Source organism: Oncorhynchus nerka, linkage group LG14 (assembly GCF_034236695.1).
Source record: "Oncorhynchus nerka isolate Pitt River linkage group LG14, Oner_Uvic_2.0, whole genome shotgun sequence".
NCBI classification, from domain to species: domain Eukaryota; kingdom Metazoa; phylum Chordata; class Actinopteri; order Salmoniformes; family Salmonidae; genus Oncorhynchus; species Oncorhynchus nerka.
Window position 1 is genome coordinate 62,960,724 of NC_088409.1, and position 12,601 is coordinate 62,973,324.

At 43.8% G+C, this 12,601-nt stretch overlaps 2 protein-coding genes across 2 annotated transcripts; both read right to left on the minus strand.

The window, feature by feature from the left end:
- Positions 1–231: 231 nt before the first annotated feature.
- prss16 (serine protease 16) lies at positions 232–7,072 on the minus strand. Its single transcript, XM_065000251.1, has 12 exons — positions 6,878–7,072; positions 5,038–5,213; positions 4,533–4,632; positions 4,185–4,314; positions 3,784–3,907; positions 3,625–3,702; positions 3,408–3,455; positions 2,961–3,245; positions 2,342–2,483; positions 1,006–1,185; positions 580–734; positions 232–291 (listed from the first exon to the last, which is right to left on the minus strand). Exons 1-12 carry the CDS (start codon positions 6,936–6,938, stop codon positions 232–234), a joined length of 1,539 nt encoding a protein of 512 aa, XP_064856323.1. The 5' UTR covers positions 6,939–7,072.
- Positions 7,073–7,317: 245 nt separating this feature from the next.
- On the minus strand, positions 7,318–9,622 carry LOC115141655 (delta(3,5)-Delta(2,4)-dienoyl-CoA isomerase, mitochondrial-like). The gene is made up of 6 exons (XM_065000252.1): positions 9,586–9,622; positions 9,431–9,476; positions 8,597–8,667; positions 8,399–8,470; positions 8,172–8,322; positions 7,318–7,894 (listed from the first exon to the last, which is right to left on the minus strand). Exons 4-6 carry the CDS (start codon positions 8,434–8,436, stop codon positions 7,790–7,792), a joined length of 294 nt encoding a protein of 97 aa, XP_064856324.1. The 5' UTR covers positions 8,437–8,470; positions 8,597–8,667; positions 9,431–9,476; positions 9,586–9,622; the 3' UTR covers positions 7,318–7,789.
- Positions 9,623–12,601: the final 2,979 nt, after the last annotated feature.

Here is a 12,601-nt window from a genome sequence, read left to right on the forward strand (position 1 = left end):
ATTCACTTCCCAAAGTTTGCCACATACAAACAAGCACATGCACACACACACATAAAATTATTTGCTGTAGGGGCCATAGTTGTGGTTATAGTAATGGTACATGTGTAATATGAGCACGGAGCTACAGGAAGAGGAGGAGGGGTCACCGCAGTACAACCAGGTCAGATCAGTTTGATGGGCTGAGTGATGGTCATGACAGTCAGATGATCAGGTGACCTGCCGTTGGGTCCATCAGCCCACAAGCTTCCAGGCAGCTTCCTTCAGCCACTTGGCAACCTTCCTCTCAATGGCCTGACAAACAGAGACAAAAGACAGAGCAGGATGAGGGGAAGAGAAGTTTTCAAATAATATAGACTATGGGGCAGTTTCCTGGACACAGATTAAGATTAGTCCTCGACTAAAAAGCTATTGACCATTGACCATGCTTTTTTGTTTTTGGGAAACCGGCCCAAAGTGTTCAATTGAGACACACTGTACAGTTCTGAAGCATACATTTTCTTCATGTGCCGCCAAAGCTCACAGTCAGTGTCTCTCTCAGTTACATCAATTTAGTGTTGTCTAGCCTGCCGTGTGCCGTACCTTGCGTGCCTGTTTCAGGGCGGGGCGGTCTGCGACGCCATCGGGGTTCATGTCGGCACAGTGGGCGGTGCCCTCAATGAGGATGGTCATGTCTTTGTCCTCCTTGTCCAAGTCCTCTTCCAGGACGCTGAGCTCGTGCCAGGGGTCAATGTCACCTGACAGAGGTCACAGGTCACAGACCAGAAGGACAGGTCATATACTGACTGTATAGAGGAGGTTGGTGGGAGGAGCAATAGGAGGGTGGGCTCATTGTTGCTTCCATATGCTTGATGTTTTTGATCCCGTTCCATTGATGCCCCCCGCACCTCTCTGATTCAGAGGGGTTGGGTTTAAATACTGAAGACACATTTCAGCTGAATTCATTCAGTTGTGCAGCTGACTAGGCATCACCTATCTACTGTATCTATCTGTGAAGTCTCTGCTCACCGTTGACATAGAGCACCCTGTCGGTGTCGGGGTGGTCTCCTCCATAGTACTTGTTGGTGAAGGCGATGTGTCCGGGCAGACTGTGCTGGGGGATGTTGAACACCTCAGGACACAGGTCGGTCTGAGCCTGCAGGGTCAGCATGCGGGAGAAGGGACAGCTGGTGTCCTCACACGTCTGGACTGTCACAACCAAACAATGATGAGGTAAGCCATAGAAATACAATGAATTCCTATTGAATGATGATCGGTAGTTCTATTTCTGTAATGTAAGATACAGCTGAGTGGCTATGGGCATATAGTAATACTGATCATATAATGAGTGATACGGTACTAAAGAGTGGGAGCTTTGTACAGCTGGTGTTAATGCACTGGGTTTATGAAGGTGCTGCTTTAGGGTGAAATGAACTCTGGACCTGTTTTTCTTTACCCTCCAGTGGCGTGAGCAGGTAACTACTGAAGCAACTACCTCGGTTATACTAGAGGAGTTGAGCTTGGTAAATGTAGTGGGGTTCAAAATGATTAACATCCTTGATAAAGATGGGCAATAAATTATTCAAATACTGAGCTATATTATATGCTACAAAACATATGGGGAAATGATATTATTTTACACTAATAGTATTTGGTCCCATATCAAATCATATTTTATTGGTCACATACACATGGTTAGCAGATGTTAATGCGAGTGTAGCGAAATGCTTCTACAGTAATGTGGATGCTCCCAATAACAGGGGAGGTTAGCATGACTTGTGGGTATGATCTTTGACCCTCTGTAACGTTCTCAATCATCATTATTCACGATTCATTCAGAATTATCCCTAATCATGGTAGCATCCACATTACTGTAGACGTGTTTAGAAACATTCTTATTATCTATGCTTATTTATAATAAAGTGACTCCAAAATGACACAATATATTATTTACCATTCATTTCTATTGGGCACAAAATAATCTGAAACAACCAGAATGAACTGAAAATACATCCAACAAGTTTGTAGAGTCACAAGCTTGATGTAGGCACTGCGTGCTAAGGATATGCGACCAAATACTAAACATTTGACTAGTTTATCTATAAGAATTTTTAGGTGTGTGAATCATTTAGACCCCTACCTTCTAGAGAAAAAAATGCATTACTTGGTACACAAAATCTCTTTCTCTTGAGCAATTGTTTTCGTATAAAATAATATAATTTCCCTTTTTTTTTGCATACAATATACTGAATTATTTATTTTATGTGGTCATTATTGTTCATCTTTATCAAAAGGCATGAATAATTTCGGACCTCAATGTTTCTCCTCTAGGACTAACGGTGTTGTGTGGTGGAGTGTTACTCACAGAAGCCGAACTCGGTGCAGGTCTGGTAGTACCACTGTCTCTCTCCATTGTAGGCAGAGTCCAGATTGGTGTCACTCAAGTCCTTGATGGTCTGCTTGTGGGACGCATCCAGACAGGGCTCCTCGCCAGTGGCACGGTCTATCTAATAAACGCACACACATAAATATGCATGCACACAAACACAGTAACAGTGTTCTGACTGTTCTGCATCAGTCAAGGCATGGGGATGCACAACTGTAGCTCAATACAGCCCTCTGCTGGTTAATCAAAGAATTGTCACTGTGGGGCTGTGTGTGTGTGTGAGGCTGTGTGTGTGTGTGTGTGTGTGTATGTGTGTGTGTGTGTGTGTGTGCGTGTGGGGCTGTGCGTGTGTGTGTGTGCGTGTGTGTGTGTGTGGGGCTGTGTGTGTGTGTGTGGGGCTGTGCGTGTGTGGGGGTGTGGGGGCTGTGTGTGTGTGTGGGGCTGTGTGTGTGTGTGGGGGGGGGGGGGGGGATGTGTGTGAGTGTGGGGGGGGGGTGGATACCTAGTCAGGTGTACAACTGATTGTGTGTGTGTATATGTGTGTGTGTGCATACATTTGTGTGTGCGTGTGTTTGAATATGTACAATACACCTAATACCTGCACCAGTTTGATCAGCCGGTCGTAGGCCTCAGTCTCCGAATCGAAGGTCTCTGTCTCATTGGTCATGATGTCACAGAGCTCCTCAATAGTCAGGATGCCCCCCTCCTCGTTGTACGCCACAGTTCCCATGACGATGTCAGCCAGGCTCTGCATCAGCTCAATCTGGTCCTCCAGATCCTCAGGAGTCTCACAGCACCCAAAGTCCTTCCCAACCTCAGTGGCGTTCCCCGCAAACAGGGCGGCCTCCACGGCAGCAAAGGCCTCCCAGATATCCCCCACACACTGAAGGAGAGAGCGAGAAAGAGGGGGGTGGAGAGACAGCGGAGAGAGAGAGACAGTAACAAGGAGACAGAGAGAGTCAAATCACACAGCAGAAGACTCATACAGTCAGACACTCCAACACATGATTTCAAGCGCCCACATCTACTGTAAATGTTCTCAAACCTTATCTGAACCTCCAACGTCCTCGTCTGCAAGACTTAGACCCACCACCTAGAAGAGAGCAACACCACGGTTTGTTTCCACCGTTTGTCTGTACAGCTGAACATCACATCTACCATGCTATTAACAGTTACTAGTATGTCTACTACTACTACTATTACTATTATTATGACTGGTACCAATACTACTACTACAGTAGTACTAATGATGAGATCTTTACTTTGTTGAAGGCGGAATAGTCCAGTTTGGCTTTGACAGGAGCGGAGGAGGCCACAGCACCGTAGACCAGGTGGGGGAACTGGAAGAGCAGGAACAGAGAACATTATTTACTATTATTACCATGTAACACTGCTGTCCAGTCCTAAGTATAAATAAAGACCTTTCCCCTGAGCCAGGCAGACAAGGCCCCAGCATAGGAACCTCCGAAGCTGATCCAGGTATTTTTGTCGGAGAGGTCAAAGCGATCGCTGATGTATTGATGGAATTCTGCGATGTCGGCGAGACTGAAAACCAAGAGATGGCAGAGAAAATGAAATTTAATCTCTGCCCAATTCAAGCACACTCAAAAGCGCTCAGCATTTACATTTGGTTGAGTTGTCAACTAATGTGAATTCAACATGAAATCCCCCCCAAAATTCACCATGCCATTGGATTTAGGTTCAAAGGTGGGTGAAAAAAAATGCAAAATTCCCTCACATTGATGACTTTTTGCAAATCCAATCAGTTTTCCACATTGATTCAACGTCATCACATTGACTCCCTCCTCCCACCAGTACTCACGCCTGCTGGCTGGACAGGTCTCCCAGGTTCTCAGTCTCCAGGCCGTCTTTGTTGATGCTCTCGCCGTAGAAACGATGCTCCAGGGCCACAAGCAGGGCCCCGTGCTCCTCAGCCATGTCCACATGGTGGCCTACAGATACACACAAAGCAGGAGCAGGGGAGAAAAAGGGGGAGGTTAAGAGTTGGTAGAGGTATCAACAAGATAAAAACCAAAGAACAGGCATTGACTTGTAACTAAATACAAGTATCATATTCATAACACCTATGTAAGCCTAACTTATCGTGTCAATGCATTTCCACTTTCTTTTCATATTACTTAAGAGCGTGACGGGGGAGATTTGTGTTTACCTGCCAGCACATCGAATTCAGAGATGGGGCCCTCCCCTCCGATGAACAGGAACACTGGGCCATGAGGACGCTCCCAATAGGCTTCATTCACTAAAAACCTCTGAGAGAGAGAGAGGGTGAGAGAAAGGGAGAGGAAGCGAGAGTATAAGAGAACAACAAAACAAACTGCAAATGCATTCAACAAGTTTCTAGTCACAAGCTGTAGTCATTGCATGCTAGGAATTACACCAAATACTACACTTTTGAATATTTAAATACACATATAAGTGTATGTGTCCTAATACTTTTGGTTCCCTAAAATGGGGGGGCTATGTACAAAAAGTGGTGTCACCCTATGGATGAAAATACCCTCAAATGAAAGCTGACAGTCTGCACGTTGACCTCATAGTCTTTGTACCATTTAAAATCAAAAGTGCTGGAGAACAGAGCCAAAACAACAAAAAATATGTCACTGTACAAATACTTTTGGACTTCACTGTCGGTGCATGTTTCGATGGTGGGTCACCTGAGGAAACGTTTCATCGTTTTGACTGTCGAAGTGGTCCAGGGGTTGGTGGATTTTCCCGTCTCTCACTTCGCATATGGGTTTATGCCCGTTGACTGCGCTCATCAGCACATTCTTCTTCGCTTTTTCATACTGAATTTTACGCACGCGCTCCTTAATCTTCCTCAGAACTCGTCCTATGAAATATAAAATGTGATATGACATATCAAAAGTCCAGTGGTGGAAAAAGTACCCAATTGTCATACTTGAGTCAAGTTTAGATACCTTAATAGAAAGTTACTCAAGTAAAAGTCACCCAGTAAAATACTACTTGAGTAAAAGTTTAAAAGCATTTGGTTTTAAATATACTTAAGTAATCAAAAGTCAATTCAATTGTTAAAATATACTTAAGTATCAAAAGTACATTTAATTGTTAAAATATACTTAAATATCAAAAGTAAAAGTATAAATAATTTCAAATGTCTTATATTAAGCAAAATCGGACGGCGCCATGTTCTTGTTTTTAAAATGTACGGATAACCAGGGGCAGACTCCAACACTGAGACATTATTTACAAAAAAATGCATTTGTGTTTAGTGAGTCCGTCAGGCCGTAGACAGTACTGATGACCACGTGTTCTCTTGATAAGCGCGTGAATTTCACACTTTTCCTGTCCTACTAAGCATTCAAAATGTAATGAGTTATTTGGGTGTCGGGGAAAATGTATGGAGTAAAAAGTACAGTATTTTCTTTAGGAATGTAGTGAAGTAAAAGGAAAGTTGTCAAAAATATAAATAGTAAAGTATAGACACCCCCCAAAACTACTTAAGTAGTACTTTAAAGTATTTTTTACTTAAGTACTTTACACCACTGCAAAAGACGAGAGGGACACAGGACGGGCAAAGATAGAGATAATACGATTAGATCAATCGTTTGTAGTTGGGCGTAAAGACGCATATAGAGCTAAATTACGCGCGTAGTTGTTGGTCAAACCACGAGAGCCTCCTGAAACTTGAAAATCAGAATGTGCACATATTCCACTCCATAACAATTACTACAATTATCTTTCACATTTCGTTCTACAAAAATTGCTGTCCCAACGTGTCACGGATCTTTTTACGATTGGATACAATTTTGTATTAATTCCGATGGCCTCAGCACATCGCTTTTGCTCATAAGGTATAACCTTCTGCCACCCTCTTATCGGTCTAATTCATATTCGATAGCCAATCCCATGTTTATTTTATTTTCATGAGTTTTATTATAATTCAATACATACTTAAAGTAATAATAAACCATGTAGTCAGGAACAGAATCAACTTTTCCAGATATAGAAGCGGCTCAATTTCTAAGTAGCATTTTGCATAATTATCTAATTATAGCCTATACATCAGCCAATTTCCTTTCTCTGAACACGACAATTTTATGGATTCACCTCAATATTTAAAACTTATAGGCCTATATATTAAAAGTATATTTGACCAAAGTGTATATTAGCCCAGAGATACAAGGATGCACTTTCATGCTAGGTTTAGGACCTAATATTGAAGCTTTAAGAGACCACAACTGATGTATAAACTATGTTAAAATGTTCAACTTTTGTTTCAATACAAGCATCATGAAACCTCTAACACAATACTTTAACTTGGTGAAAAAACGTTTTTTAAAACCCCACTTGTTCCACGTGGTTTGTTCATGAAATTACCTCTCCCTAAATATTTGTTCAAATTATTAATTTTGTGTATGGTTTCCTAGAAACAAGGGGTCCTCAACCTACCCCTCTGCCATCTCTTGAATTTGATCATTTAAGTTTTAAAAAAAAACATTTAAATGCTCAGGTCATTATGGATCGTTAACGTACCAGAATAGACGGAGTTGACAAGGAGAAGAAGGATGATACAACGGCTGGGAGACAGAAGCATCTTCAAGCCTCCAACTACGACCTCTGACCTACTGATATAGGCCTACACTATGGTCAGACCACCTTGCCGTCTCAATGCAAGGAGATTTTCTGCTTTTAAGGCGTGACCAAAGTTCTTAATCCACCCAGGGCTCCCCTGATGCCCACTGTGCGTATTTATAGTCAACAAGTTGGCAATTGAGCATAATGAAGACGCGGCAAGTGATTCTGGGAAATAGGCATATCTCCTCTAACGGTGGCAGTGGTCCAAACTGGAACGCGACGCTATGAGCATTTGCTTGGTGAAAGATGCTTAAGTTTCATATTTAGGTTTTGAATTGTATGCTCAAAGCCTAAAACTCAGCACAAACACTTAACATGTAGAAACAGGGCACTTTGGCTCAGTTCATTTATATTTTTATGATGCAATCATTTATGTACATTTACAATAGTGTGAGGGTGGTTGGTAGAGTATCCAACCTGAATCCTGCATGCAGAGCCAGCAAGAGAGGACAATAACACATCTTTACAGACAGCTCTGCTTTGGGTGATTCATACAGACAAAAAGGCACCAACACACAAACATATGCAGTCAGGAGGCAAAAGAGATCATTTTTACATTTGTTTATAAATTGATAGTTGATCATTTTGGCAATGGCCCTTTATCAAACGCCCCAAACTACATCTAACTTCCTGTATACTGGACGCAGAGACATAACAATGGTAACACTAGTTCATTTGACTCTGGTTAAGTAGATAAAGGAATTCCTTTCATTTAACTTTCTACACCACCCCTCCATCCATTCCCCTTCTCCCCCTGACTTTCCATCGGCTAAGAAAAGTGGAACTCCGGCCTCTTTCTGCAGCTCAGCTTCAGAGCCTGGAGAAAGTTATTGTTTTAGGACTCTTCTTCTCCATGGAGGCCACAGCTGACTTCATGACATCCTCCGTCTGCAGCATGCTCATGTTCCACGTTGCCTGAAGACCGAAGGAAAGAGAGACTGAACTCTTGTTTCAGTGAATAATTCATTCAATTTTATTTTTATTTTTTTTACATGTCAGATTTTGGTCTTCCAATGATATCTACTTTATAAAATATGCCCCCTGGTAGGATACAATTACCCACCCACCTTATCAGAAAACTACACTTGTTTAAGTGACCCATGGTTATATGGGTTTGTGTTTTTGTTAGCCTGTGTTGTTGCCACGCTGATGTGTGTGGTGTTGTGAGCATCCTTGTAGTATTGAGCCTCACCATGTAGTTCAGGCCCTCTGCCACACTGTGGTCTCTGGAGTAGATCAGGTTGACCTTGGTTCCCTGGACAGCCACAGGGCTGCGGCCTGCTATCTCCCCTGCCATCTCCAGAGCTCCAGCCATCATCACCTCCTTGTCCGGAAATACGCGGCTACACAGGGAAAGAGTGTATGAATACACAAAACCAACACGCATACGCAACAAATACACGCACGCTGTATCCATACCTGACTAATCCACTTTCCTTGGCCTCATCAGCGTACATCTTCTTCACTGTCAGAGCCAACTCATTCACCAGGCTGGAGAGGCAGGAAGATTATACAATACTTGGCAGCACTCAGTGTTCCTGGGTGTATGTATGCAAGCTAAGGGACTACCACGCAGCATTGTGTTGTAATGAAAGCATATCAAATGCTTGCTCTTACCTGCTGCTCCCAATGACTTTAGGTAGGCGCTGCAGAGTGCCAACGTCAGCTGCTAGGCCAATATCCACTTCCTGTAAGAGCGGCAGACCTTTCACATCACTCAGAGATACAATGCAGAACGCACATGTACACTTCTCATTATTCTGCCTATCCTTTACTATGAAAGTCCCCCTGGGGGCTGCTACAGAAAACACATGAAAGCAGCTACCAGTGTGGGCCATTGTAGACGGTGCGATTTTAGCCATTTTATGCAGCGATTTTGCAGTCCCAGACAAACTGTCCACGTCATGAGCAAATTCGTAGGTCGTAAACGATTGTTGGACGTCTCGGCTCGTTCAGTGTTACAGGGTCTAGGTCTGCCGATTAAGTACCACTACGTGCGGTCCAGCGGAGGCTGCTGAGGGGAGGACTGCTCAAAATAATGGCTGAAATGGAGTGAATGGAATCAAACACACAAAAACATGTTTGATACTATTCCGTTCACCTCATTCCGGCCATTATGAGCCGTCCTCCCCTCAGCAGCCTCCACTGATGCGGTCCGACAAAGTTCTGGCAGTGTCAGATTTGTTTTGCCTTTATCATGTAGTGTGGCTGATGTTACGAGCCGATCGTGGTGATTGACCAATAGGAACACTGAGTGTGCACCCAAAAATACGATAGTGAATAGCCAGATAAATATAATAGTTGGATCTAAACATTTACATGCTGTGCAAGAAGAGCGATTTCCCTAATAATCTGGTTTACATGACACATTTGGAAAGAATGAATAATATATGAATGTTTTTGCAAGACTTCACGTTCACAAGCAAATCAGTAATACACCCCAAAGCTCACCTCCAACACAAGCTCCCTGCACTGCCACAACCACAGGCTTTGGACACTACAAGAAAGGGGATGGTGGAAAAGAGAGAGAATGCATTTGCCTACTTGTCCACTATCAATCCCTAACATATTGTACATGAGTAAGCACTTCACAAGTTCATATAGACCTTCTCAATGACGGTGAAGGTTTCCTGGTACATGGCGATGATGCGTCGCATGTTCCAGGAAGTCCTGGCCATGTCGTCCCCCTCAGGCTGTAAGACTTCAATGGCCATGTCCATGAAGTCAACGCCTACACTGCTCAAAAAAATAAAGGGAACACTTAAACAACACAATGTAACTCCAAGTCAATCACACTTCTGTGAAATCAAACTATCCACTTAGGAAGCAACACTGATTGACAATAAATGTCACATGCTGTTGTTCAAATGGAATAGACAACAGGTGGAAATTATAGGCAATTAGCAAGACACCCCCAATAAAGGAGTGGTTCTGCAGGTGGTGACCAAAGACCACTTCTCAGTTCCTATGCTTCCTGGTTGATATTTTGGTCACTTTTGAATGCTGGCGGTGCTTTCACTTTAGTGGTAGCATGAGTCGGAGTCTACAACCCACACAAGTGGCTCAGGTAGTGCAGCTCATCCAGGATGGCACATCAATGTGAGCTGTGGCAAGAAGGTTTGCTGTGTCTGTCAGCGTAGTGTCCAGAGCATGGAGGCGCTACCAGGAGACAGGCCAGTACATCAGGAGACGTGGAGGAGGCCGTAGGAGGGCAACAACCCAGCAGCAGGACCGCTACCTCCGCCTTTGTGCAAGGAGGAGCAGGAGGAGCACTGCCAGAGCCCTGCAAAATGACCTCCAGCAGGCCACAAATGTGCATTTGTCTGCTCAAACGGTCAGAAACAGACTCCATGAGGGTGGTATGAGGGCCCGACGTCCACAGGTGGGACGCTTGGCATTTGCCAGAGAACACCAAGATTGGCAAATTCGCCACTGGCGCCCTGTGCTCTTCACAGATGAAAGCAGGTTCACACTGAGCACATGTGACAGACGTGACAGAGTCTGGAGACGCCGTGGAGAACGTTCTGCTGCCTGCAACATCCTCCAGCATGACCGGTTTGGCGGTGGGTCAGTCATGGTGTGGGGTGGCATTTCTTTGGGGGGCCGCACAGCCCTCCATGTGCTCACCAGAGGTAGCCTGACTGCCATTAGGTACCGAGATGAGATCCTCAGACCCCTTGTGAGACCATATGCTGGGCCCTGGGTTCCTCCTAATGCAAGACAATGCTAGACCTCACGTGGCTGTAGTTTGTCAGCAGTTCCTGCAAGAGGAAGGCATTGATGCTATGGACTGGTCTGCCCGTTCCCCAGACCTGAATCCAATTGAGCACATCTGGGACATCATGTCTCGCTCCATCCACCAACGCCACGTTGCACCACAGACTGTCCAGGAGTTGGTGGATGCTTTAGTCCGGGTCTGGGAGATCCCTCAGGAGACCATCCTCCACCTCATCAGGAGCATGCCCAGGCGTTGTAGGGAGGTCATACAGGCACGTGGAGGCCACACACACTACTGAGCCTCATTTTGACTTGTTTTAAGGACATTACATCAAAGTTGGATCAGCCTGTAGTGTGGTTTTCCACTTTGAGTGCGACTCCAAATCCAGACCTCCATGGGTTGAAAAATTTGATTTCCATCGATAATTTGTGATTTTGTCAGCACATTCAACTATGTAAAGAAAGTATTTAATACGAATATTTTCATTCATTCAGATCTAGGATGTGTTATTTTAGTGTTCCCTTTATTTTGAGCAGTGTATATTTTTTTACTGTTATGTTTGGTATATTGCTGGTACATCCTATTGATAAGCTTCACCCAGTTCAACATGAGCCAATTGTAAGCCTTTGGGAAACATCTTACCAGCTGTGAACTTCTCCAGCATCTGAGACAACCACCCAGCAATACAGCTATCTGTGTAAAGCACTCCACCATTTCTCTGAGAGAAAATATATTTAAGAAATATAGGATTCACATAAATTCATTAACACAGTGCCGTAATGCTGGATTACACAAAAGTACAACTAGAAACAGGAACGCTTCAGCTGTGTTCAAGTAGTGGTGTTTGGGCCAGGTGTTACCCCCAGAAGGCTTTATACGTGGCATTGCGTTTCTCTGGTCGGTGCAGCTCTACGTGAGTGACAGCTGTGGCAGGTGGACTAACAGACAGGGTGGTAAAAGGAGGAGTGGGGCCCCCAAGAGAATGCCCTTACCGCACTGAGACCAGGTAGCCACAGACTCCTGTCTGATGATCAGCACCCAAATGAGAGGTAGGGAACAGGGTTGATTGTATTTAATTTGTATTCTAAAAAAAATTAATTGAATTAGAGCAGCATAGTTCAAGTAATAGTTATTTGCACTGTTTTTGCCCTAAGACCTGCTTAACCACCTTGCTATCCAAAATAGTGTTGCATGGTATTCAACTTTCACCTACTTAGCCAAGACGCTAACCAAACAGTTTAGTATTAGATAGCAATTTAGCCAAGTGTTGACATCGAAGTAGTAATCTATAGCCAAATTAGTTAACTACAGTATCTAGCTAGAGAACCTGGTCCCGATCTCCAATAATTATGTTGCCAATGACTTTCTGATGTCAGGTGGCTAGCCTTGCTAATTGAATGGATGCGACATGTGCACAAAACATAGTTAGCGAAAGGTAGCGACGTTTTAGAGCGGACAACCCCATGCATCTTACACTCAATCCTGTACACTTACTTTTCATGAGCGCTGATCGGTTAAATAATGGTATTGCCATTTGACTAAATCAACGAGTAAGGAAACAAACGAAAGGCGCAGTCGGTCTAACGTGACTTGTCAGTTGTAGTACCGCAGCTAACTGGCTGTCAAGTGTTGTTCACAGCTAGCCTAATGCAACAAAAATATACAGAAAATCAGACAACGGTGTTCACTATTACTGTGAACAAAGAACCCATGCTGTAAATACGACAATCTCAATATCTGTTCCATTATTCTAAGCGCCGTAACATTTGAGTTACGGGATGGAGGAAGGCTTAAAAAGAAGCATTCAACGGGGCAGGATAGATTAGCGTTTCTATCCAATTATGTGGGAAATTATTTAACATAACAAATACAGGATAACGTTAGAATTCTTACAATAGTTGTTA